General features: G+C 42.4%; 2 protein-coding genes across 4 annotated transcripts in view; one reads left to right on the top strand and one right to left on the bottom strand.

Annotated features, from left to right (window-relative positions):
- Nucleotides 1-5956: 5956 nt before the first annotated feature.
- Nucleotides 5957-10399, bottom strand: srd5a1.S (steroid-5-alpha-reductase, alpha polypeptide 1 (3-oxo-5 alpha-steroid delta 4-dehydrogenase alpha 1) S homeolog). Its single transcript, NM_001098696.1, is given in 5 exon segments — nt 5957-6656; nt 7051-7201; nt 8420-8521; nt 8887-9053; nt 10112-10399. Coding segments are annotated over 5 exon segments (774 nt in total). The 5' UTR covers nt 10399; the 3' UTR covers nt 5957-6589.
- A 256-nt stretch (nt 10400-10655) lies between these two features.
- The window catches only part of nsun2.S (NOP2/Sun RNA methyltransferase 2 S homeolog), a 30925-nt gene continuing 16079 nt past the window's right edge, over nt 10656-25501 (top strand). Inside the window, exons 1-4 of one of the 3 annotated variants that reach the window (XM_041567112.1) lie at nt 10656-10859; nt 11171-11337; nt 19108-19265; nt 22015-22119. In XM_041567112.1, coding sequence (XP_041423046.1) covers nt 10811-10859; nt 11171-11337; nt 19108-19265; nt 22015-22119 — 479 coding nt within the window. In that variant the 5' untranslated portion in view covers nt 10656-10810. 3 annotated transcript variants of the gene reach the window in all.

Here is a 25501-nt window from a genome sequence, read left to right as displayed (position 1 = left end):
GTATAGCTCAAAATCTACAAGCAGTACACAACCAAATTTCCAAAGCAACACTTCCCAAACGGCATACTTTTGATTTCAAGGCCAAACATTCCGCTAACAGTAGGTTTACCCTAGAAAACTACCCATTACTAGAAAGAACAGATTCTGGTGAATCAAAAATGGGTAGAAATATCTTTGTACTCCAAACCACCAAGTTGCAATTGTTTCCTAAAGTTATAATGTTTTATAGAAATTGGTGAATTTTTTGAAAAATGACCTCAAAGCTTCCACTCTACAGCAACATATCTCCCACACATCATTAGGTATCAATGTAAAACACCCCAAATATAAAATCCTGGGTCCACTGAACAGTTTGATGCCCAATATGAATAGATGTACCCAAGCACGTGGCATAGGAGGCCCCAAAAGGAAGACCCCCCATTTGTTCTGTCATTTCAGATACTGCAAAATCAACACATTTACATCGTTTTGGGGGGCGGCAAAGGTAGAAAAAAGTATGTTCACCCCAGAAAACCATATATTTTCGGAAAGTACACATTCCCCTGAATCCAAATTGGGTATGCATGTCTTTCTACACCAAAGTACCAAGCGGCAAACCATTACTAAAGTTGGTGATTTTGGCGACATTTCCAAAAATCACTTAAAAATTTCTACCCTGCAGCATCGTATTACCCACATACTTTTAGGTATCAAGACAAATCACCCCAAATATGAAAGCCTAGGGTCCTCTGAACAGTTTGATGCCCAATATGTATAGGTGTACCCAAGCAAGTGGCATATAGAGGCCTGAAAAGGAAGACCCCATATGGTCTGTCATTTCAGATACTGCAAAATCAACACATTTACATCGTTTTGGGGGGCGGCAAAGGTAGAAAAAAGTAAGTTCACCCCAGAAAACCATATATTTTCGGAAAGTACACATTGCCACGAATCTAAATTGGGTATGCATGTCTTTGTACTACAAAGTACCAAGCCGCAAATCATTCCTAAATTTGGTGATTTTGGTGACATTTCCAAAAATCACTTAAAAATGTCTACCCTGCAGCATCGTATTTCCCACATACTTTTAGGTATCAAGAGAAATCACCCCAAATATGAAAGCCTAGGGTCCTCTGAACAGTTTGATGCCCAATATATATAGGTGTACCCAAGCACGTGGCATATAGGGGCCCCAAAAGGAAGACTCCCATATGGTCTGTCATTTGAGGTACTGCAAAATCAACACATTTACATCGTTTTGGGGGGGGGGGCAAAAGTAGAAAACAGTAAGTTCACCCCAGAAAACCATATATTTTCGGAAAGTACACATTCCAACGAATCCAAATTGGGTATGCATGTCTTTCTACGCCAAAGTACCAAGCCGCAAATCATTCCTAAATTTGGTGATTTAGGTGACATTTCCAAAAATCACCTCAAAATATCTACCCTGCAGCATCGTATTACCCACATACTTTTAGGTATCAAGACAAATCACCCCAAATATGAAAGCCTAGGGTCCTCTGAACAGTTTGATGCCCAATATGTATAGGTGTACCGAAGCATGTGGCATATAGGGGCCCTAAAAGGAAGACCCCCATATAGTCTGACATTTCAGGTACTGCAAAATCAACACATTTACATTGTTTTGGGGGGGCAAAAGTAGAAAACAGTAAGTTCACCCCAGAAAACCATATATTTTCGGAAAGTACACATTCCCACAAATTCAAATTGGGTATGCATGTCTTTCTACGCCAAAGTACCAAGCCGCAAATCATTCCTAAATTTGGTGATTTAGGTGACATTTCCAAAAATCACCTCAAAATATCTACCCTGCAGCATCGTATTACCCACATACTTTTAGGTATCAAGACAAATCACCCCAAATATGAAAGCCTAGGGTCCTCTGAACAGTTTGATGCCCGATATGTATAGGTGTACCCAAGCACGTGGCATACAGGGGCCCCAAAAGGAAGACCCCCATATAGTCTGTCATTTCAGATACTGCAAAATCAACACATTTACATCGTTTTGGGGGGGGGCAAAAGTAGAAAACAGTAAGTTCACCCCAGAAAACCATATATTTTCGGAAAGTACACATTCCAACGAATCCAAATTGGGTATGCATGTCTTTCTACGCCAAAGTACCAAGCCGCAAATCATTCCTAAATTTGGTGATTTAGGTGACATTTCCAAAAATCACCTCAAAATATCTACCCTGCAGCATCGTATTACCCACATACTTTTAGGTATCAAGACAAATCACCCCAAATATGAAAGCCTAGGGTCCTCTGAACAGTTTGATGCCCGATATGTATAGGTGTACCCAAGCACGTGGCATACAGGGGCCCCAAAAGGAAGACCCCATATAGTCTGTCATTTCAGGTACTGCAAAATCAACACATTTACATCGTTTTGGGGGGGGGCAAAAGTAGAAAACAGTAAGTTCACCCCAGAAAACCATATATTTTCGGAAAGTACACATTCCAACGAATCCAAATTGGGTATGCATGTCTTTCTACGCCAAAGTACCAAGCCGCAAATCATTCCTAAATTTGGTGATTTAGGTGACATTTCCAAAAATCACCTCAAAATATCTACCCTGCAGCATCGTATTACCCACATACTTTTAGGTATCAAGAGAAATCACCCCAAATATGAAAGCCTAGGGTCCTCTGAACAGTTTGATGCCCGATATGTATAGGTGTACCCCAGCACGTGGCATACAGGGGCCCCAAAAGGAAGACCCCCATATAGTCTGTCATTTCAGGTACTGCAAAATCAACACATTTACATCGTTTTGGGGGGGGGGGGCAAAAGTAGAAAACAGTAAGTTCACCCCAGAAAACCATATATTTTCGGAAAGTACACATTCCAACGAATCCAAATTGGGTATGCATGTCTTTCTACGCCAAAGTACCAAGCCGCAAATCATTCCTAAATCTGGTGATTTTGGTGACATTTCCAAAAATGACCTCAAAATATCTACTCTGCAGCATCGTATTACCCACATACTTTTAGGTATCAAGAGAAATCACCCCAAATATGAAAGCCTAGGGTCCTCTGAACAGTTTGATGCCCGATATGTATAGGTGTACCCAAGCACGTGGCATATAGGGGCCCTAAAATGAAGACCCCTCCTTGTATGTTCTGTCATTTCAGGTACTGCAAAATCAACACATTTACATCGTTTTGGGGGGGGCAAAGGTAGAAAAAAGTAAGTTCACCCCAGAAAACCATATATTTTCGGAAAGTACACATTCCCTCGAATCTAAATTGGGTATGCATGTCTTTCTACTACAAAGTACCAAGCCGCAAACCATTCCTAAATTTGGTGATTTTGGGGACATTTCCAAAAATGACTTCAAAATTTCGACCCTGCAGCATCGTATTACCCACATACTTTTAGGTATCAAGACAAATCACCCCAAATATGAAAGCCTGGGGTCCTCTGAACAGTTTGATGCCCAATATGTATAGGTGTACCCAAGCACGTGGCGTATAGGGGCCGCAAAACGAAGACCCCCATATGGTCTGTCATTTCAGGTACTGCAAAATCAACACATTTACATTGTTTTGAGGGGGGCAAATGTAGAAAAAAGTAAGTTCACCCCAGAAAACCATATATTTTTGGAAAGTACACATTCCCACGAATTCAAATTGGGTATGCATGTCTTTCTACGCCAAAGTACCAAGCCGCAAATCATTCCTAAATTTGGTGATTTAGGTGACATTTCCAAAAATCACCTCAAAATATCTACCCTGAAGCATCGTATTACCCACATACTTTTAGGTATCAAGAGAAATCACCCCAAATATGAAAGCCTAGGGTGCTCTGAACAGTTTGATGCCCGATATGTATAGGTGTACCCAAGCACGTGGCATACAGGGGCCCCAAAAGGAAGACCCCCATATGGTCTGTCATTTCAGGTACTGCAAAATCAACACATATACATAGTTTTGGGGGGAGCAAAGGTAAAAAAAAGTGCATTCACCCCAGAAAACCATATATTTTCGGAAAGTACACATTCCCACGAATCCAAATTGGGTATGCATGTCCTTGTACTCCAAAGTACCAAGCCGCAAGCCTTTCCTAAATTTGGCGATAAAAGCAACAGTTTTTACATTTTTGAAAATTGCCTAAAAATATTGCAATTGGCCGCATTTATCTCACCCAATTTCTTACATACAATTCTAAAACACCATAAATACTGATGCCAAGGGTCAATTGAACCGTTTGATGCCCAATATGCATTGATATACCAAGGCAGCTGGCATGTGCGGACCCAAAATGAAAATAGTGCATATGATTTTTCTCTGCTGCCGATTCGCCTTCTGTGAACATAGACCCTTGACTTCATATTATATGCCTCAAGACCCTCCTAACAGCAAAGACCCCCCCAAAACCATATATTTTTGGAAAGTACACATTCTGACGAATCCAAAAAAGATAAAGACGTCTTTCTACACCAAACTGCAAAGCTTTTCTAAACGCAGAGGTTTTTACATTTCTGAAAATCGCCTAAAATTGTTGCAGTTTGCCGCATTTATCACACACACTGTTTTACGTATAAAGAAAAATCACCCTAAATATGGACGTCAGAGGTCTACTAAATAGTTTGATGCCCAATATGCATAGATTTACCAAAGTATGTGGCGTGTACAGACCCCAAATGAAAAACATGCCTATGAATTTTCACGCTAGCCAACTAAGCTGCAGAAAAGAGAGCCCCAACTGTGCGTTATGTGCCATAAGACCCCAAAACTGTAAAAAGACCCCCAGAAACCCATATATTTTTGGAAAGCATATATTCTGGCGAATCAAACTAAGTAAAATAAATCTTTCTATACCAAAGCACCAAACAGCAAAACTATACTAAAGATACATAAGGAACAATAATGCATGGATAAAATTGCAATAAAACCACAAAAATAGCGTAAATCAATGAAATAACAAAATAATTGATCCGGCAGCGTAATTAGTGGCCGAAATCGATTATCCAATAGTCACGCTGCCAAAATAACATGCTTTTAGGCAAAACAAACAGTACAATGAATAAGTAAAAAAAAAAAAAAAACCCTGTTTGTGAGTTTTTGTGTATACATATTTGTGCACTAATAAAAGTTGTCTGAGTGTGCAAATACATGTAATTAAGTGTAAATAAGTGTACAAAATCGACTAAGTGTGCTAAAATAAAAAAATAAAAAAATTTTTTACTAAAATGTTCATGTAAGTGTATAAATGTACTGTAGGTATGTGTAAGTGCAGGTAAGTGTGTAAAAAAAAGTGCACTTACCGTTTTTGTAGCAGGAGGATCGCTGGAACCGAAGGACGACTCCTGGCAGCGTGTCTGCAGAGTTACTGCGCAGCAGGAAGTGACTGGGCGCGTGGTGCGACGAGGAGGAGGTAAGCCAGCAGCAGCAGCGCTTACATTGCGCTTCTGCTACTTTGAAGTCGGATCTGCGACAATCGCGTCGCAGATCCGACTTGACAGCCCCCCAGCCACGTTGCCCAGGGGGCTGTCTACCCTCCTGACTCTCTGCAGAGGCGGCAAAAGCCGCCGATGCAGAGAGAAGGGCTCAGCTGCAAAAGAACGTACGAGGTACGTTCTTGGCAGCCTGAGCCCTGAACCGCCAGCACGTACGCCGTACGTGCTTGGCGGTTAAAGGGTTAATAATATTTGAATTTTCCTCTAAGAGCAGTATTGTCATGCCGAATTTGAAAGGACAACACTGGAGGAAGCAGGCAACCCCGCAAGAAGACCACCAGGCATCGTTAGGTATGACCTTCTGCCTGCTGGGGCTTACCACAGCTAATGTAACAGAGCGAAATGGTCACTACAAAGAGCAAAGTATCTGAATAGAGATAACTTGTTATTGTAGGTGCTCAACCCTCATAAGAACTGTCAATGCTTAAGTGATGGATCTAAGGAAAATAAATGTGTCAGCGATATTAATAGAAGAATACAATACAAAAACAGCTTGTTTAATCAGATTTATTGAGAGGTAGGTGAATGTAATACTGTATGTCAATCTACTTGTACATGGAAAGAAACTAGCCAAGTCCTTTAAAACAATGTAATAACATAGTAAGTTATGTTTCTATTTGCGAACTTCCAAAAAGAAAAGGAATATAACTCGTTAAAGTATGAGTCACATATTAGTGTTTTGTAAAATTATGCAAAAAGTCCAGAGGTATAATTTATTTTTTAAGAATTGATTCTTGTAAAATATATATGTTTATAAAATATAATGCTACAGGATACATTTTCCCTTTTGGTCCACTGTCGAAATTCCTCCACCATCAATTTCTTACATACCCACACGTTTGTAGGATGAATTCCACTAAATCAACAACGCCGCACAAACTCTCTGTGTAGCCCTTCAGTATGGCCCCTGCTACCTTTTTCCTGCGCAGGCCTTGGAAGTCTATAAATAAGTTATGAAAAGGTAACTTTGTTCTTCGTTGTCTTACAGATGTAGAGGCAGTTTGAATTCTTGGCTATTGCAGCTGGATCAGTATTAAAAGACTTATTTGCACTGGTAAACAAATTTCACCCAGGAAGTTGAATACGTTTTATCCCACTTGTGCCATTTTTATATTGAACTCAGTTTAATATAAAAATGGTACAAGTATTTTTCTGTTTTTTGGATAGTCTTCAAATTTCTCAAGGTACCATCTGAAAAAGAAAACAAAGGGCAATCAATCCTTCCCATTGCAAAAGACCTAGCTCATATTAAAGGACATGTAATACAGTATATGTTAGCTACTCCCCATTAGCCCCCCCCGGTGCTTCAGTTGGGTGAAAGCTGAACTAGCCAGTTGTGTACATTCAGCTCATCAAACAAACACTGCTGACTTACCGGTATTATTTATATTTCTCTCACTGATAAGCATGATTTTAGAATTTAAATTTTAATACTGCAATACTTTGAGATTGTTTTTTTTTTTTAAAACCTTTTATGTAGTACACTGCCTGTACTGGAAGAGTTCAACCAGCTAACATTTACCTGTATAACTAGTGTTGGATAATGGCTGGGTAAATTGAATGGTACTGTTATGTTGTGACTTACTTATGATGCTGTTGCGCTCTGGAAGTGAGGACAAATGCTGTAAAGATTGCAAATGCGGCAGCAGGAAGTGACCACCCAGCTAACGCAAATCCAGACCATTCAAGTATTTCGCCAAAAAAGTTTGCTCCTGATACATAATCAAACAATCCACCTTTTTGGAAGAACAAAAGTAAAACAATAAAACATAAATAAGGCAAAAAACTGAAAAATTAAAACCCTGATTTGAAAAATATAAAACAACAAAAACACTGCAGCAACAAAACAAATGTGGGAAGATATTCTACACAACATCTAGATAAATAATAATATCCGATTTATAGTATTATAGCAACTCATTGGTTGCCAATTATGTTACCTGAACATCCTATTCCCTGATCAGTGTAAACATGGATGTGTATGTGCACATGTTAGCTTATCTAAACTTGGCACAGTGCAAAAGGCTTGGTACAAACAGATAAATCTGTCTGAAGTCTGCCAGATGCTACAATGTCATATCACTTGCCAATATGGGTACACTGGTGGCCAAATGTCCAATCAGCACCATCCAAGTTCCCAGTGATTTAAATCTAAGTAAAGAAGGCATTCGGGTTGCCAGCACTTTTCTGCCTTTAGCTAATGGAACGCAGATGCTATAGTTCTATGAATGGCCAAATTTGCAGACTCCCGTTTTGTCCAGCAGGAATTGTGCGAACGTGACATTACCTGTCAGTGACTATGAGAAACAAGTCACAAATGCTGCAGATAATCAGCAATGGTAATTCTGCTTTATAAAAGCTTGTCTAAAAAACTGTACTGAACTGTACATAATTCAGTACAGTCACTATTTTTTTTAAGAAACAGATTATCATTGGAGCTACAGTGAAAGAACTTCAAACGGCAGTACAGTCAACTATCCTACCCCATGCCTATGCAGGCGCATCGGTACAGGATTGCTGATGTGGTATGCAGGCGCATCGGTACAGGATTGCTGATGTGGTCTTCAGCCGACTGGGTTTTTTTCAACCTGTCCTCTAGGCTATATTTACCCAAGTATTGGTCAGGAAGGCTCTATTCATGGGCCAATAAGCTGTTGACTAGGTCTAGAGTAAATGGACAGCATTGTTGACCCCTGTATGACAGCCCTATGTCATAAAAGTAAAAGTTCTCTAAATCTGGCCACCACTATCCTGTCAATTTGCCAACCCTGGATGTTCTTTTGGGGTTTTAATTGAAACAATACAGTTCAAGTGTGCATGTGTAGCTTAATGTATTTCATGCTTTTGGACCTAGCATCATCAAGGGAAGCAGCCATATCATGGAGCAACAACCACTTAACAAATCTGAGTTTAAGACACTAATCTTAATGCATTAAATCTAATTTATAACTCACCCGTGGGAATTTTGTATCCAGTTTCACCAGGTTTACGTAAATTCCTTAAAATGCGATCAGAATAGATGTTGATGAACATGCCACAGAAAAACAGCATTATGCCTAAGAATGGGGGGCAAGATACCAGTCATTCTTCACCTTAACTCACAGCAGGCAAACCAACCTACGAGGCTTAGCAAACCTTCAAAACATTATAAGCAACCATCATTGCTATTGTGTTCTCTTCCAGCTGCCATCCTGTGAGAAGACAGTTTCTCACAGGGTATCATGGCTTTGTAGTCTGTCCAGTTGTGAATATTTATTATTAGTGAGTGCAGTAATTAATACATGTTGAGGGATATGATTTTAACAGCAAAAATATTGGTGTTAACTGTTTATTTACAAAAAAGGGTAACTTGTGTATTACAAAATATGATGTACTCCCTACTATGTAATGTAATAACGTGAATAATTGTCTTTAAATTTACCTGTTATAAAACAAGGGTCATGAATCCAGTCTGAGGCATAGAAAGCATAATGGCACAGATAACTGCTCTGCATGTAACCATTGTAACAGCAAAAGATGAAGGCAAGTGCAAATGACGCAAATGGAGTAGGCTTCCCCCCTCTGATTAAGAATGGAAATACAAGAGTCCTGTGGAAATAGTTATACAGGCTTTAAATAAATTGGGGTTACTTAGCAACTAAACATCCAAATAAAAAAATCACATTTGGTTTTCTTGATATAGGTATTCCACATAAAATTGCATTCTACAATTTTGGCATAATAATAAGGTTGGAGAATGATTAGGATGGATGGAGCACACAAAATAAGACTAGATCGCTATAAGGTGAAAATGAGAGAGGGTCTGGTTAGTTGCCTAGTGCAGAAGAGGTAGGGTCCACTAAGTTGTATGATCAGAGGAGAGAGGCTCTGGTTAAATATAAGGTAATGAGAAGATGGCTAGGCTAGGGCTAGTAGTCCGAAAGGGAAGTTAGTGCTCTGTGGTAGGGTGTGGGAGTGCGAGAGACCATGGGTGGCTATAAAGCAGTAGTTTTAGGAACTTAAAGGGGTGGTTCACCTTTAAGGTAATTGTTATTATGTTATAGAATGGTCAATTCTAAGCAACTTTTTAATTGGTTTTCATTATTTTTTTTTATAGTTATAGACTCTTTCAAATGGGCGTCGCGGACTCCCTTCTAAAAAAAACAAATGCTCAGTAAGGTTACTATTTACTATTACTATTCAGGCCCTCTCCTATTCCAGTCTCTTATTCAAATCATTGTATGGTTGCTAGGGTAATTCAGACCCTAGTTACCAGATGCAAACTGAAGAGCTGCTGAATAAAAAGCTAAATAACTCAAAAACCATCAATAAACAAAAAAAATGAAAACCAAATGCAAATTGTCTCAGAATATCACTCTCTACATCACACTAAAAGTGAACAACCCATTTAAATTGAAGCTCTCTTTGAGGCAAGGCCCTAAATGACTTTACACTGGACCTTTAGAGCTATTAGATAAGACCAGATTCTGGTAACTACTAGTAACCGCTCAGGGCCCCAACCCAAGGTGCTGGAAACAGGTAATGGGAATAGATTGAGCCCCGGGTTAGTTCCAGGGTGCAGAGAAAACAGGACTTTTGTAAGATACAAAGAAGGGGCTGCACAACAAGTATGTTAGTATGTTTCTCCGTTGGAACCCAACCTCTACCTTTGAATGTAGTGACAGATTAAGGCTCCCATCAGCACCTGATTAGCGATGCCTAACTCGGATTGTCTTAAATAAAAAAATACGGGAATGAACAACGACGGCACTTCCTGGACAAACCAAGCCAAACGCACTGGTACTGGCGGCCCGAACACCGAGGTGGCATAGCGACCGTAAGGCATTCGGATATACTGCAGCATGGCATAGGACACCAGGCCCATAAGGGCCATAAACATAGCCAAGAGGTTCAGAAACTGCCGTTCATCTCCAACTAGTTCGGATAGCGACATGGTTTAAAAGCTGTAGTCATTCACATGCACGTAATTCTACCAACATGAAAGACCAATGCCTCTTTCCCCGTATCCCTCCCATGCCCTACGCAAAGGCCAATCATATATATCGATTTGCCACGTGACGCGATCGTCCGTCTTGTTTAAGCCAATCAACACGTAAAGTTACTCGGTATGAATATGCTGATCAATTTTGTAACGCTTGTCAATTTGGCATATTCTAATTGTGACTCGTCGTTTGCTTGATACACTCTTGCTGTAATTTTCTGTCGCACCATGGCTTCAGACTAATACATTTAAAACTGACGCTCCACATTTTCCATATACAAAGATGGCCTCCTCAGCACTCCCCCTTTAGGCGACTATTGCGAATCCACTCGGCGCCAGCTTTGGACGTCATCGCCACGGTCAAATGCGCTTACTTAACACGTGTTTGATCGCAGACTGCGCCTTCTCTCTCTGTGTGTGCGGTAAATATATTTTGTTGCTATCTTCTATGAATTTTAGTGTAGAATTATTCATTCCCTTCTGTTTATGGTTTAGACTGAGCGTGTTTTAAAGCGTGAATACTTTTTCTTTTTCCCTTTCTGAAGAAATATTCAGTATGTGTTACTCCAGTTTTCACTGAATTGGAAGCACACTGGCTGGGGCCAGATGCTGCTTGTTGTACTAAAACTCATGTCTTTGGCTTCGGGGTTATTGATATTGGTATTGAACTCCTTCAGAATATTAGTAGGGGTAGACAAAATCATATTTATTTTCTTCTCTGCAGATAATCTATTGGTGTTTGGATCATCCACGTTTCTTTGTTGCCCTTTACCACTCTTGTCGTTGCACATTGGGTGTATCATGGGCCGCAAAAATCGTCGCAATCGCCAAAGACGTACTGAGCAACGAAGTCCTGCGGAGGAAGAGCGGCGCAAAGCTAGAGAACAGGCGGTGAGCTTGGCTAGGGGCTAATAGATTACTGGCTCAAAACATGGTATTAAATACACTTATATATTGGCCAAATGTACATTGCTGCAAACGATTGTTATTGCACATCGTATTTTCTTACTTGAGCTAATGCACATGATTATACTTGGATTGATGTAATGTTGGCTTGGTTTGTGGGAGAGTAGAATTATTGTCAATTTAGAATTATACAAGGAAAAAATCACTGGCACTCGAAGGCAGGTGCAAGCAGGATCGAGCCCAACGTTGCACCTTTCTGCTTAATAAAAACGCAAGGGCTTGACCCTGCATGCACCTGCCACAAGTGCCAGTGAATTTTTCCTTGTATTGTACTAGGAGGATGCCGATCCCTCCATCACCGTGCACCAGGCGATCGGGCTTGTCGGCCAGCGTGTGCGAGCGGTACCTCCTTTCTCCAATTTAGAATTATGCCTGGCTGATATACACACATGATAGTAGCTATGTTCCTGGGACCATACAGAATTTTGTTCCACCCAGGATTCATGCACTAGGACTTCATTAACCGTTTGGAAATTTCCAGAAGTGGTATTCGCAGAAACCCAATCCGGTTAGTTTTATGTAACCTTAAGGAGCAGATTTATGAAAGTGTTAATTTAGAGCTCACCACAGTAAAACTCACTCCCTTTCTATCCATTCCTATGGGATTTTTAAAAGCATATTTATCAGATGGTGAACTCCATTGATAAATACGTTTCTAACAATCCTTCAGGAATGAATAGAACATGGGTAAATTTGTCTGTCGTGAGTTCTCTCACATTTTGATAAATCTGCCCCTTAAGTAAGTGCTGTCCAAATTCAACCCTGGTACACAGGGTTGAAATGATTCCTTTCCATTGGCCTACATGGTGGAGGGATACTCCCTATTTCTCATGGTCTGCTTGGGGGACACAGGGACAGTGGGATATAGCTGGCACCACGAGGAGGCAGGACACAATAATAAAAAAATAGAAACTTGATCCCTCCTCCTCCTGCTATACCCCTCCTCTGTAGGCAGAGACACCCAGTTTTGTTGTGTCCTCAGGAGGTTAGGACCGTCTCCTGCATTCAGGAGTATTTTAGTATTTATTTTGCTCTTTTTATTTTATTACAATTCCTTCACATTATGTTGAGCTGGACAGCTACACTGAGTAGTCTGATCCATTACTTCAGGATGTCACCGGGTCTCTTCTGCTCTGCACTGACCATCCAGCAGCATTGATTCCCTCCCTCTGTCGTCCAGAGTGAGGATGCACTGGCCGGGACACAGGGCTGAGGTATAGCCAGTGTCATCCTGTGGCTGATTCCTACTTATATGCCTCCACGATCCCTCTACTAGCACTCTGGGAACTCCTGCCGTGGCTCATTTAAGGTAAGCATATATCCTTAATAGCCAGCCTATTCACTCTCTGAGCACCCTCCCCCTCTTCACAATCCATCTGTCTTTATAGCACAGCAGTATAGGAGACTTTGTTGCAACCTACAGGTCACTAGTTCAAACCCAGGCAGTATGTTAAACAGCCTCCACCAAACACACAGGCAGGCAATGAGTATGACAATTATGTTTCTTACTGTCCTCCCTGTCAGCGCAAGAGTTATTGTGGGCTTAACACCGGTTGTGCAACACTATTTTACGAGCGACTTCACCGGGGCTGTCTTTCACTCACCGGGGCTGTCTTTCACTCTACTTGGGGAGGCAACGGCATCAGCCAGATTTTGCACTTACTGTACGCGCACCTGGCGCACAAGTGGCACCATACGTCATTGCTAGGGGATGGGCCATTCTTCGCGCTCTCCATTGCACGCCCAGGCAGCTACTTCCCATTGATTCTGGAGGAGGTTCCTCTTCCGGCGATGCTCCAGTCTCCATTACTAGCAGACTCCCCACGCTGTGCAGAGCTCTTCCACAGCTTCTCTGCAGCGCAACCCCCCCCCCCCCCCCGGTTTTCTTAGAACACGACAGGGCAGTACTTCTGACACAGTGGGGTATTTAGCTATTGCCACAGGGCAGCAGCCGTTGTAATTAATGCCTTATCGGGCTTCTACTCTCCTCCAAGGCTTTGCACTCGGCAGCACTGGGGAGGCGTTTTCAAGAGATAGAGATATATATAGATGTATGTATGTATATATATTTAGTTTAAATTAATTCCTCTCTTACATGAACAGCTTGTGTACACCATGTCTGAAGGTACAGGTGATAACCTTTTTTCCAGGCCAGCTACTTCTGCATAGGTTAAGTATTTAGCTTGTGCCAAATGCTGCAAACGCCTGCCATCTGGTCACAAGGACCCTCTGTGTTCAGTGTGCAAGCCACCACAGGCCGTTTCGGAAACTTCAGAACTCCGTCCTCAGGTAAGCCAAGCCTCCCATGGGGACCCAACAGGCCAGCCCCGGGACTCCACCCCCCTGGATCCCCAGAAGGGGCATCTCCGCTTGCCGCCAGCATTCCTAAATTGGCCCTCTCCCTTGATAAACTGCTAGCGCGGCTAGATACCGTATATACTCGAGTTTTTCAGCCCCCAAAATATGCTGAAAAACTCTACCTCGGCTTATACTCTGGTCAAGCGTAAAATCGGTCCAAGAATAGTCGCCTGCGTCCAAGAATAGTCGCCGGCGTCCAAGAATAGTCGCCGGCGTCCAAGAATAGTCTCAAGGAATAGTCGCCGGCATCCAAGAATAGTCTCAAGGAATAGTTGCCGGCATCCAAGAATGGTCGTTGGCGTCCAAAAACGATACGCCGGAACCTCCAATGGGAGCAGAAACCCTCAATTTTTTGATTGAAACTTACCAGAAGCTGCTGCATTTCTCACCCTAGGCTTATACTCTGCTTATAGTCGATTTTGCGCTTGACCAGAGTATAAGCCGAGGTAGAGTTTTATACTCGGGACGGCTTATACTCGAGTATATACGGTAATCCTCGGCCTAATATGTATCCTAGAAGAAAAATAGGCCCAAGGTTCAATTGTGTCCACAAATCCCAGCCGGCTCCCACGTGTATCCCTCCAAGTCCGCAAATTTGTCACTAAAATAAAAAGCCAGCGCCAAAGGCACAGGAGACAGACAAATGAAACAAAATATAGGGTAATATTGTTTTACAATGTTGCCACTTCTTGTGTGAAAATCCTGGGCCTAAGCCTCCATCTCACAGTTCCGACCAAGAGGACTCCCCCAAACTCTCCTCCGAGGCCATTGATTCCCTCATCTCCTCAGTATTAGAGACCCTTCACTTGCAGGAGCTTGAACCTAGTTCCGGTGCTTCCACCTCCTTGTTTAAGCGCCGCATCAGATCCTCACCTTCCTTTCCCTCTCATGCTCGAGCAAATTATCCAACAGGAATCGGACAAGCCAGGGAGACGTTTCCAGGCTAACCCCGTTTTCTCAAACGATATCCTTTTCCACAGGATCTAACGGAAAAGTGGACCTCCCACCTTCAGTGGACGCCCCTGTCTCTAGACTATCCAAGGACACTGCCTTACCAGTTCCTGATGCAGCCTCCTTCAAGGACTCCATGGACAAGAAGCTTGAGGGCATTCTACGTTCCCTCTTCTCTGCTTTATGTACCTCCTTCCGGGCGGTTCTAGCTTCGGCAAGTCCAATCTTGGTCAGACTCCTTATGCCGAGCAATTGCCAAAGGGGTCCCCCGTGAAGAACTCGCTCATTTGGCCTCGCAAATCAAGGAGGCTAATGACTACCTATGTGAAGCCTCCCTCGATGCGCTACAGGTGATTAGTAGAACTTCAGCTGACTTCACTTGTCGGTAGCGGCTCACAGATCTCTCTGGATGAAGCTGTGGACCGCGGACTTGTCTTCAAAAAAATACTCTCACCTCAATTCCATTCAAGGGAAAACTCCTCTTCGGTCCAGACCTGGACAAGTTCATCATCTAGGCCACCGGGGTTAAGAGTACTCTACTCCCACAACCAAAATCTCTCCCCTCCTTTCGTTGGAACCATTTTTTTTCGCGGCTCCCAGCACAAGGGCGCGAGATCGTCTCCTCCCCGACACTCCACCACCGGCAAAGGACGCTTCAGTGGAAATTCCAGGCCATCCTGGCAGTCCTGCAAGCCGCCCAACAAGCCCACGTCTGCATGACTCGCCCCTTCTTCCCTCCGGTGACTCAGCCGTAGGGGGGAGACTTCACAGGTTTGCTGACTCCTGGAAGAATCTGACTCAAGACGCCTGGTCGTCAGGGCTACCACCTAGAATTTACTTCTCTCCCACCTCGCTAGTCTTTCATGCCCAGATTTTCTCAGGGGCATCAAACGGCTCAGGCGCTGCACGGCCCGATTGACAAGCTTATCCGTTCTGAGGTCATCATCCCTGTTCTGACCGAAGAGAGATTCCGAGGCTATTACTCGAACTTGTTTGTAGTTCCCAAGAAGGATGGATCTGTTCAGCCAATCCTGGACCTCAAGGAACTCAATACATTCATTAGACCGTGAAGGTTCAAGATGGAATCCCTCATGTCTGTCATCGCGACCATGTCCCCAGGCCAATTCCTGGTTTCTCTGGACATAAAGGACACCTACCTTCATGTCCCAATTTTCCATCCCCATCAGAGATTCTTGCGATTTGCCTTCCAAAATCTCCACTTCTAATTTACGACCCTTCCCTTCGGCCTGACTTAGGCCCCTCGTGTCTTTACCAAGATCCATGTCGGTAGCCACTGCTCTAATCCGCACATGGGGGATCTCCATAACTCCTTATCTGGACAATCTCCTGATCAAGGCACCTTCCATCACAGAGGCCCAGCAGGCGTTGCACTTCACTATGGTTCGGTTACAGGAGTTACATCAACCTGGACAAGTCCTCGTTAACCCCGAGCCAATCCATGGTCTTCCTCGGGATGCAGTTCAACACCCAGACACACACTGTCCCAGCGACGAGGTCCAGCATCTACAGACCCTCGTGTGGTCTCTCCTCTCAAAGTCATCCCACATCGTGAGATTCTTCATGAAGGTGTTGGGAGTCATGGTTTCGGCGATAGAAGCAGTTCTCTTCGCCCAGCATCACCTCAGGGAGCTTCAGTGGAATATTCTTGCGGCCTGGAGGCGCAAATCCCTTCTCCAGGAATTTTGTGTATCCCGCAGGATTTGAGTCTCTCTTCTCTGGTGGATGCAAACCAGTCACCTGACCAGGGGCAGACCCCCAGGGGATCCACAATGGCAAGTGCTTACCACAGATGCAAGCCTCTCTGGTTGGGGAGCAGTGCTGGAGGGTCGGTCAGTGCAGGGTCGCTGGTCTCTATTGTAACGAAGTCTTCACATCAACCTTCTCGAGTTACAGGCAATCCGACTCGCCTGTCAGCCATCTTCATTCCAGGTCTCTTAAACTGGGAAGCAGATTATCCCAGCAGACAATCCCTAGAATCCCAAAATTGGAGTGCTATTCCAGGTCTGTATCACCGGATTGGTGTCAGGTGCCTTCAGGTATCGGGCCCAATACTGCCCAAAGCCCAAAATTGTACATCACAAAATATCACTTAATCAATTGCATCAGTTGTGCCGCAGGTCTCTTGCTTTTTGTTGTAGCAGACAATCCCTAGATTCCGGCGAGTGGTCTCTAAAGGACGACATCTTCCACAAGATCACTCAAAGATGGGGGACGCCACAGCTTGATCACGTCACAATTGAAGTTCCTCTCTTCTTTTACAGACGCCATTGCCTCTCCCTGGGACTTCCATCTCGTGTATGCCTTCCCTCCTATTCCTCTCATTCCAAGAATGATCAAGAAGCTTCAGAGAGGACACACTGCTCTCATGCTCATAGCTCCAAGATGGCCCCGTTGATCCTGGGTCTCGGATCTAGTACATCTCTCAGTAGAGGAACCTTGGACTCTGCCTCTCATCCTGGACCTTCTCTCTCAGGGTCCAATACTTCACCCTTGTCCTACCAACCTCAATTTGACGATGTGGCTACCGAAACCGTGATCATGAGATGGAAGGGGTTCTCTGACTCATTCTACCATACGTGCAGCCCGCAAACCGATCTCCGCCAAGACGTTCCATCGGGTCTGGTCCACTTGCCATCGGTGGTGTCAACGTAATAGTTTCAATTCACTGAAGTTTTTCCACTCCACACCTTCTGGCCTTTCTACAGGAGGGACTGTCCTTGGACATGTCCCTCGGGTCGCTGAAATCTCAGTTTTTGGCACTTTCCATCCTGTTCCAAAGACGTCTCTACTTGCTCCCCGATGTTAAGATTTTTCTTCAGGGAGAGGCCCACATAAAGCCCCCGGTACGTTCACCGGTGCCCAATTGGGACTTAACCTAGTTCTACATGCCCTGCAACGTGTGCCCTGCAACGCTCTCCCTTTGAGCCCATGGATTCTATTCCACTTCAGTGGCTCACATGGAAAACAGTTTTTCTGCTGGATATTTCCTCAGTACTGAGAGTATCTGAGATCCCTGCACTCTCCTGTAGGTCTCCTCTGTTGACCTTCCACAATGACAGGGCAGTACTTCATACTTCTCCCTCTTTTCTTCCCAAGGTGGTTTCCACTTTCCACCTCAACCAGGAATTACGATTCCTACCTTCTGCCCATCCTTTAACAATGCGAAGGAAGCAGCACTGCACACCCTCGACCCCGTTAGGGCCCTCAAGTTTTACCTGCACTGGGTCGAGGACATCCGTCAATCGGACTCCTTGTTCATCCTTCCCTCAGGCCCTCTCAGGGGCACACCAGCTACTAAAACTACCATATCCCGCTGGATAAAACAGGCCATCCAGAGATCCTATTCATCACAGTGTCAGGTTCCCCCAGACTCAATCAGGGCACATTCCACCAGAGGAATGAGTGCGTCCTGGGCTTTTCGAGACCAAGCCTCAGCAAAACAATTGTGCAAGGCTGCAACGTGGACTAAAGTTAATACTTTTGCCAATTTTTTACCAGTTTGGCACCTTTACGGCATCTGACACCCGCTACGTCATGAAGGTACTTCAGGCTGCAGTGGCTGGTTCCACGTGGGCCTCTACTTCCCACCCTTGATTCAGGGGACAGCTTTGGTACGTCCACTCTGTTTTTGTGTCCCCCAAGCAGACCTGGAGAAAAGGAGATTTTATGTACTCACCATTAAAAATCTTTCTCTTGTTACTTGGGGGACACAGGGCTTCCCTCCCTGGATAGAGGCCTTCTCTTGGCTTCAGAGTTTGTTGACTCAAACATCTGTTCTTCTTGTAATTAGTTATCAGTTTTTCTGTTGATTATTAACAACCTCCTGTTTCTCCTTTGGTACGAACTGAGTGTCTCTGCCTACAGAGGAGGAGGGATCAAGTTTCTATTTTTTTTTTATTGTGTCCTGCCTCCTAGTGGTGCCAGCTATACCCCCACTGTCCCTGTGTCCCCCCCCCCAAGCAACTGAAGAGATTAAACGGTAAGAACACACTCTTTTTTTTTTTTTCAAACCACACCCATGTTACCACCATGCCTACATTAATGGTCGTAGCACTCCAAATACGCAAATTGAGGCATCTCCATACTGATCAGATTCAAATCAATGGAGCAGGGGCACTGAGCAGATCTGTTTTTCTCAGCCTGCAAAAATACCTAGCCTGGCATCAGCCAGAGCCTTCAGCCGGTGTGCCTATAGCCTACAATGAACAGTTCACACTGTACTACATACAGTGACACAATGATGGTGCCCCTTCAGCAGTTTCCTTGAGGTGTGAACAATGTGGGCACTTACAGGCTTGTTCTGAGGTGTGCTGCCAGTTGGACAACACTGTTCTGAGTAATTTAATATGATTTCTGTTTGTCAAGGCTTGGGAAGGTGGTTACCCCGAAATCATCAAAGAAAACAAATTATTTGAACATTATTATCAGGAACTGAAGATTGTGCCTGATGGGGAGTGGGACAAGTTCATGGATGCTCTCCGGGAACCCCTTCCAGCTACTATACGAATCACAGGATACAAAAGGTACAAAACTCTTAAAAGGGAAAGTATGAACTCTTTATTATTATGTAGATCATATACGTGTGTGTGTGTGTGTGTGTATATGATCTACATAAATATATATATAAAATAATAGGTACATTTCTGCAGTATTTATTTTAGACCCCTCCCTCTTATATTCATAACATCTGTTAATTTCAACCACCCCTTAGTTACAGTTTCAGAATAGTGGTTATAAGAACAAAGGAAAAATTTTAAAAAAAATTACCAGTTTCAACGTACTTTAATTGCCTTATAACAATGAAAACTGTAACATAGTAACATAGTAAGTAAGATTGAAAAAAGACACACGTCCTTCAAGTTCAACCTTTTTTTTTTTTTATCTGCCTAACTGCCAGTTGATCCAGAGGAAGGCAAAAAAAAACATCTGAAGCCTCTCCAATTTGCCTCAGAGAGGGAAAAAAATTCCTTCCTTACTCCAAAATGGCAATCGGAATAGTCCCTGGATCAACTTGTACTATGAGCTATCTCCCATAACCCTGTATTCCCTCACTTGCTAAAAAGGTATCCAACCCCTTCTTAAAGCTATCTAATGCATCAGCCTGTACAACTGATTCAGGGAGAGAATTCCACATCTTCACAGCTCTCACTGTAAAAAACCCCTTCCGAATATTTAGGCGGAACCTCTTTCCTTCTAATCGGAATGGGTGACCTTGTGTCAGCTGGAAAGACCTACTGGTAAATAAAGCATTAGAGAGATTATTATATGATCCCCTTATATATTTATACATAGTTATCATATCACCCCTTAAGCGCCTCTTCTCCAGCGTGAACATCCCCAATTTAGCCAGTCTTTCCTCATAGCTAAGATTTTCCATACCTTTCACCAGCTTAGTTGCCCTTCTCTGTACCCTCTCTAATACAATAATGTCCTGTTTGAGTGATGGAGACCAAAACTGTACGGCATATTCTAGATGGGGCCTTACAAGTGCTCTATACAGTGGAAGAATGACCCCTCCTCCCGTGACTCTATGCCCCTTTTAATACAGATCAAGACCTTATTTGCCCTTGGTGCTGCTGACTGTCATTGCTTGCTACAGCCAAGTTTATCATCTACACGGACTCCAAGGTCCTTTTCCATAATGGATTTGCCTAGTGCAGTCCCATTAAGGGTATAAGTGGCTTGGATATTTTTACATCCCATGTGCATGACTACATTTATCAACATTGAATCTCATTTGCCACTTAGCTGCCCAGATTGCCAGTTTGTCAAGATCGTGTTGCAAGGATGCCACATTCTGGATGGAATTATTGGGCTGGATAGTTTTTTGGGTCATCTGCAAACACTGATACATTACTTACAACACTCTCCCCTAAGTCATAAATGAACAAGTTAAATAAAAGTGGACCCAATACCGAGCCCTGGGGGACCCCACTAAGAACCTTAGTCCAAGTAGAGAATGTACCATTAACAACCACCCTCTGTACCCGATCCTGTAGCCAGTTTCCTATCCATGTGCAAACTACTTCATTAAGCCCAACAGACCTTCGTTTAGAAAGCAGTCGTTTGTGGGGCACAGTATCAAACGCTTCGGCAAAATCCAAATAGATCACGTCTACTGCCCCCCCCCCCCCACACTGTCCAGTATCTCACTTACCTCATCATAAAAAGCAATGACATTTATCTGACATGACATATCCTTAATAAAGCCATGCTGATTGCTGCTCAATGTCATTCACTAGGACACCATTTTGAATGTGATCCCTTAACAAGCCTTCAAATAATTTGCCCAGCACAGATGTCAAGCTTACTGGCCTATAATTGTCAGTCTGAGATCGTAATCCCTTTTTAAATATTGGAATAACATCAGCTTTACTCCAATCCATAGGCAACATACCAGATGAAAGTGAATCTGAGAAAATCAGAAATAGGGGCAGGTCTAAAACTGAATTAATCTCTCTTAGAACCCAGGGGGTGGATGCCATCAGGCCCTGGAGCCTTGTTTACATAAATTTTTATTAAAGGTTTTTGAATCATATCCTGAGTCAGCCACTGACTAGATTGAGCTGAGCCATTGGTGCAGCTATAAAGTGAGCCTGGGAAATCGGACTCCTCTATTGTATACACTGAAGAAAAGAACTGATTTAACACATTTGCCTTTTCTGTATCTGTTACGACCATACTTGTACCATTATTTAATGGAGCAACACTCTCAACTTGCATCTTTTTACTATTAATATATTTAAAAAAAACTTTTTAGGGTTAGTTTTCACCTCCATCGCAATTAACTCTTCCTTTCCTTTCTTTGCCTTCCGGATTGCTGATTTACAACATTTATTACAGTGTTTATATTCATTAAATACAGCTTCTGTCCCTAATAGTCCCTAATATTCATTAAATGCAGCTTCTGTCCCTAATAGTCCCTGTTCAGAACATTCTCCACATATAAATACTGTCAGTTGTATATTTTAAAACATCTGCAGCAAAAATGGTTATAGCATGAAATAGTATCTTAAATGATATATTATCCTAATTTGCACTTATTCACTTTGCATTTCATCTTAAAATGATGAAGTACCAATTAACATCCTATGTACCATCCATATAAAAAGAGTGTCTTACTTTACAATTAAAAATATTGTCTCAAAGAAAGGTGATTAAGAATGTTTAGGTTTATCACTGGGATTAGCCAATTAGACAAAACAGTTGACTTATTTAGCTTGCCCATTTAATTTGAAGCTAAATTTTGTAGTCCATTTTTTTTCTCATTAGCCATGCTAAAGAAATACTGCATTGTCTGAAGGAGAAATACTTTAAAGAATTGCCAGATATTGAGGTTGATGGACAGAAGATAGAAGCCCCTCAGCCATTGAGTTGGTAAGAATTGATTGAAGTGTAATAAAATAACCATTATTGTGTATATGAAGACTTGGAATTCAACTGTGTATGACATGTTAATTTAGGTGTGAAGTTCTAATGCAGAATAACTCAACCTAGATATAATGCAGTCAGAACACACCCAGTATTGCTTTCATCAAACTAATCTGACATTCAGATTGTTCATCAGAATTAATGAATGATGATACCTTAATTAGCATTCATTCCATTGTATTACTTTTCTGTGTTTGCAACACATTCCAATACTCTATTACTGATGGCACTGCTCACACATAGTATGATACTTATGTCACTGCACTACTCTGACACTGTCCTTGTACAATTAAGGCCTAATGTATGTAGTGTAATAGAAGAATATATGTAGTGGAAAAAGTGCAGCCAAACCCAGAAGAGTCTGCAAAAATAAACTGTTAACCTTTGCCCTTGGTCAGGGTCCAGAAAGTCTGTTGCCACCAGGATTTAAAGACATGGCATTTGCAGTGATCCACAAGGGTTTACAAGTCTCAATAGAATGGGTATGTGGAAAGTGTAAGCTTGGGGTACTAGGTATACTTAACAGAGGTAATGGCTAACAGAGATGTACATATTGTAACATGAATTTGTGGTACACTAAAGCATGTTGCATTTCCTGGAATTATTTCACAATATGCTGGTAGTTGTAGTTACAGCTAGATGACCTTTATGTTTTGGGAAAGAAGAAATTGTTTAGTGCAATTAGTGATAAGTGAAATATTTTGCCTGGTATGGGTTTGTGTCAAAATCTCACACTTCACCATTGGGGAATATTTTCACAAACTTCAAAGTGCAGCTGCATATGAAATGCAATGTATTTTGCATGAAAAAATGTCCATAGACTCAAGTCTATCCTGTGCGGGGAAAAGGTCACCTCAAAAAATACCCAGATTTCAAGATATTTTGGGAGAAAGCGTTGCTGTGAAATAACACCCATTGACTTCAATGCACTCAGCAAATTTTTATGGTTTTGTGAATTTTTCAGTGTAGCGAAAAGGAACGGATTCACTCATCGCTAGTGGCAATCTAAAAAATGGGTCTTATTAAAGGAAAACTATACCCCCCTCAAACAATGTAGATCTCTATAATAATATATTGCTTAACCCTTTAAGTTCCACCCCACGTAGAATCTACGTTCTGTGGGGATGGCACTTGAAATGCCACAGAACGTCGATTCTACGTTCTGCAGCATTTCAGGGTTAGGGAACGGAGGAGCGGCTTTTCAAGCCGCTTGCTCCGTTCCTCTTCGTTCCCCAGCCCCCAGGCAACGAGCAGGGGCCGGGAACGAGTGGCCCCTGAGGCGCGATCGCCATGGGGCCCCAAATGCAGCAGCAGACACGTGCACACTGCGTATCCTGCTGCTGCTTTCACTTCCTGAGCCGAAGCTCCGCCCCCTCACAACGGATCTTCCTGGGTGATGCAGCATTTTCTTCCTCCAGCCCTGCACAACGATCTGGACCTGCTTCCCCCAGGTTAGTGCCCATCCACACACACAAACACACACTTATTTTCCCATTACACACTTACATTCACACTTACACACAATCATACATTTTGGGGGATCAGGGGGGTCACACACATTCACAGCACCCCCACACGCATGCACACACACACAACATGCAATTGGTCAGTTGTACACACACATACACACTTACACTGTTGTCGTTTTTTTTTTCCTTATCGCATCGTCTGTTTTTTTTTTTGGCTGAAAAAACTGTTTTATTGCCATTGCGAATAGCGTATTCGCTAATTGCACAGCTCAATACCTTTTGTATGTTATTTTGGTGATTTTTAGACATTTTATTGCATGTTTTGCCATTTTATTACATTTTCAGCTTTGCAAAGGTGGTGTTCCCCTTTTTCTGTCTAAAACCTATTTGGCCATGCTAAAATAATCAAATATTGATTCTGACTGCTGAATACAGTAGGCTAAAAAAAAAAGCATTGATTTTTGCGGTTTTGTTGGATTTTAGTGATTTTTGTTACTTCATTTTGACCTTGGAAATTTTGTCTGCTATATAACCATTTGGAGGTCTCTGTGTACAAAATAGTTTGGTAAACCTTTTCATATCAGGCATCAAACTGTTCAGTACACTCCTTGCTTTCATATTTAGGATGACTTTTGCTGGTACGTTGCAAAATGTGGGGTATATAATGGGGTAAAATGCAAGCTTTGTGACTATTTTCAGAAACTTAAAAAAAAAAGACTAATGTTTAGCATAGCTTTGCGGTTTAGTAGTTTGCAGTAGAAAGATGTAATTACCTGCTTTAGATTCGTCTGAATATGTACTTTCAGAAACTATATGGTTTTCTAGGGGGTCTTACAGTGCATAATGCACATACCAGGTGCTTGTATTGTATCAGTCAGAGTGTCATATGTGAAATTTGGTTTTCTAGGGTGTCCATACTGTTAGGGGGTCTTACAGTGCATAATGCACATACCAGGTGCTTGTATTGTAGCAGTCAGAGTGTCATATGTGAAATTTCATATGTACTATTCATTTGGGCATCTCTGTATGCCACCTAGTTTGGTAAATATTTTCATATCAGGCATCAAACTGTTCAGTACACCCCTGGTGCTCATATTTAGGATGACTTTTGTTGGTACGTTACAAAATGTGGGGTATATAATGGGGTAAAATGCAAGCTTTGTGACTATTTTCAGAAAATTAAAAAAAAAGCCTTATGTTTAGCATAGCTTTGCGGTTTGGTAGTTTGCAGTAGAAAGATGTAATTACCTGCTTTAGATTCGCCTGAATGTGTAATTTCACCATACTGTTAGGGGGTCTCATTGGGTGCTTTTGTTGTAGTAGCCAGTGTCATACTTGAAAATTCATATGCCCTATTTGGATTTGGGGCTCTCTGTATGCCACATAGTTTGGTAAATCTATGTTTATTGGGTATCAAACTGTTTAGTAGACCCCCGGAATTCATATTTAGGATGCTTTATGCTGGTAATGATACGTGGACGATACAATGCTGGAAAGTTGAAGCTTTGAGGCAATTTTCAGATATTTCACCAAACCGACAATTTTGGGAAAGCCATGCGACTCAGTAGTTTGGAGCAGAAAGGCATGGGTACCCATTTTAGATTCGGTAGAATGTGTACTTTCCAAAAATATATGGTTTTGGGGGGTAAACGTATATTTCTGTGTTTTTACCCCACAAAAAATGCCGTCAGTGTTGATTTTTCAGTAGCTGAAGTAAAGTCCTGAACAATTTGGATGTGGTAACTTCATATTGGGGTCTCTAAATGCCAGGTACTTTGGTAATCCTATGCACAATGGGGATCAAGCTGTTCAGTGGACCCCTGGCAATCATATTCAGGGTGCTTTTTCTTGGTATCTAA

Source organism: Xenopus laevis, chromosome 6S (genome assembly GCF_017654675.1).
Source record: "Xenopus laevis strain J_2021 chromosome 6S, Xenopus_laevis_v10.1, whole genome shotgun sequence".
Taxonomy (NCBI): Eukaryota; Metazoa; Chordata; class Amphibia; order Anura; family Pipidae; genus Xenopus; species Xenopus laevis.
This window is presented reverse-complemented; position numbering and strand designations above follow the sequence as displayed.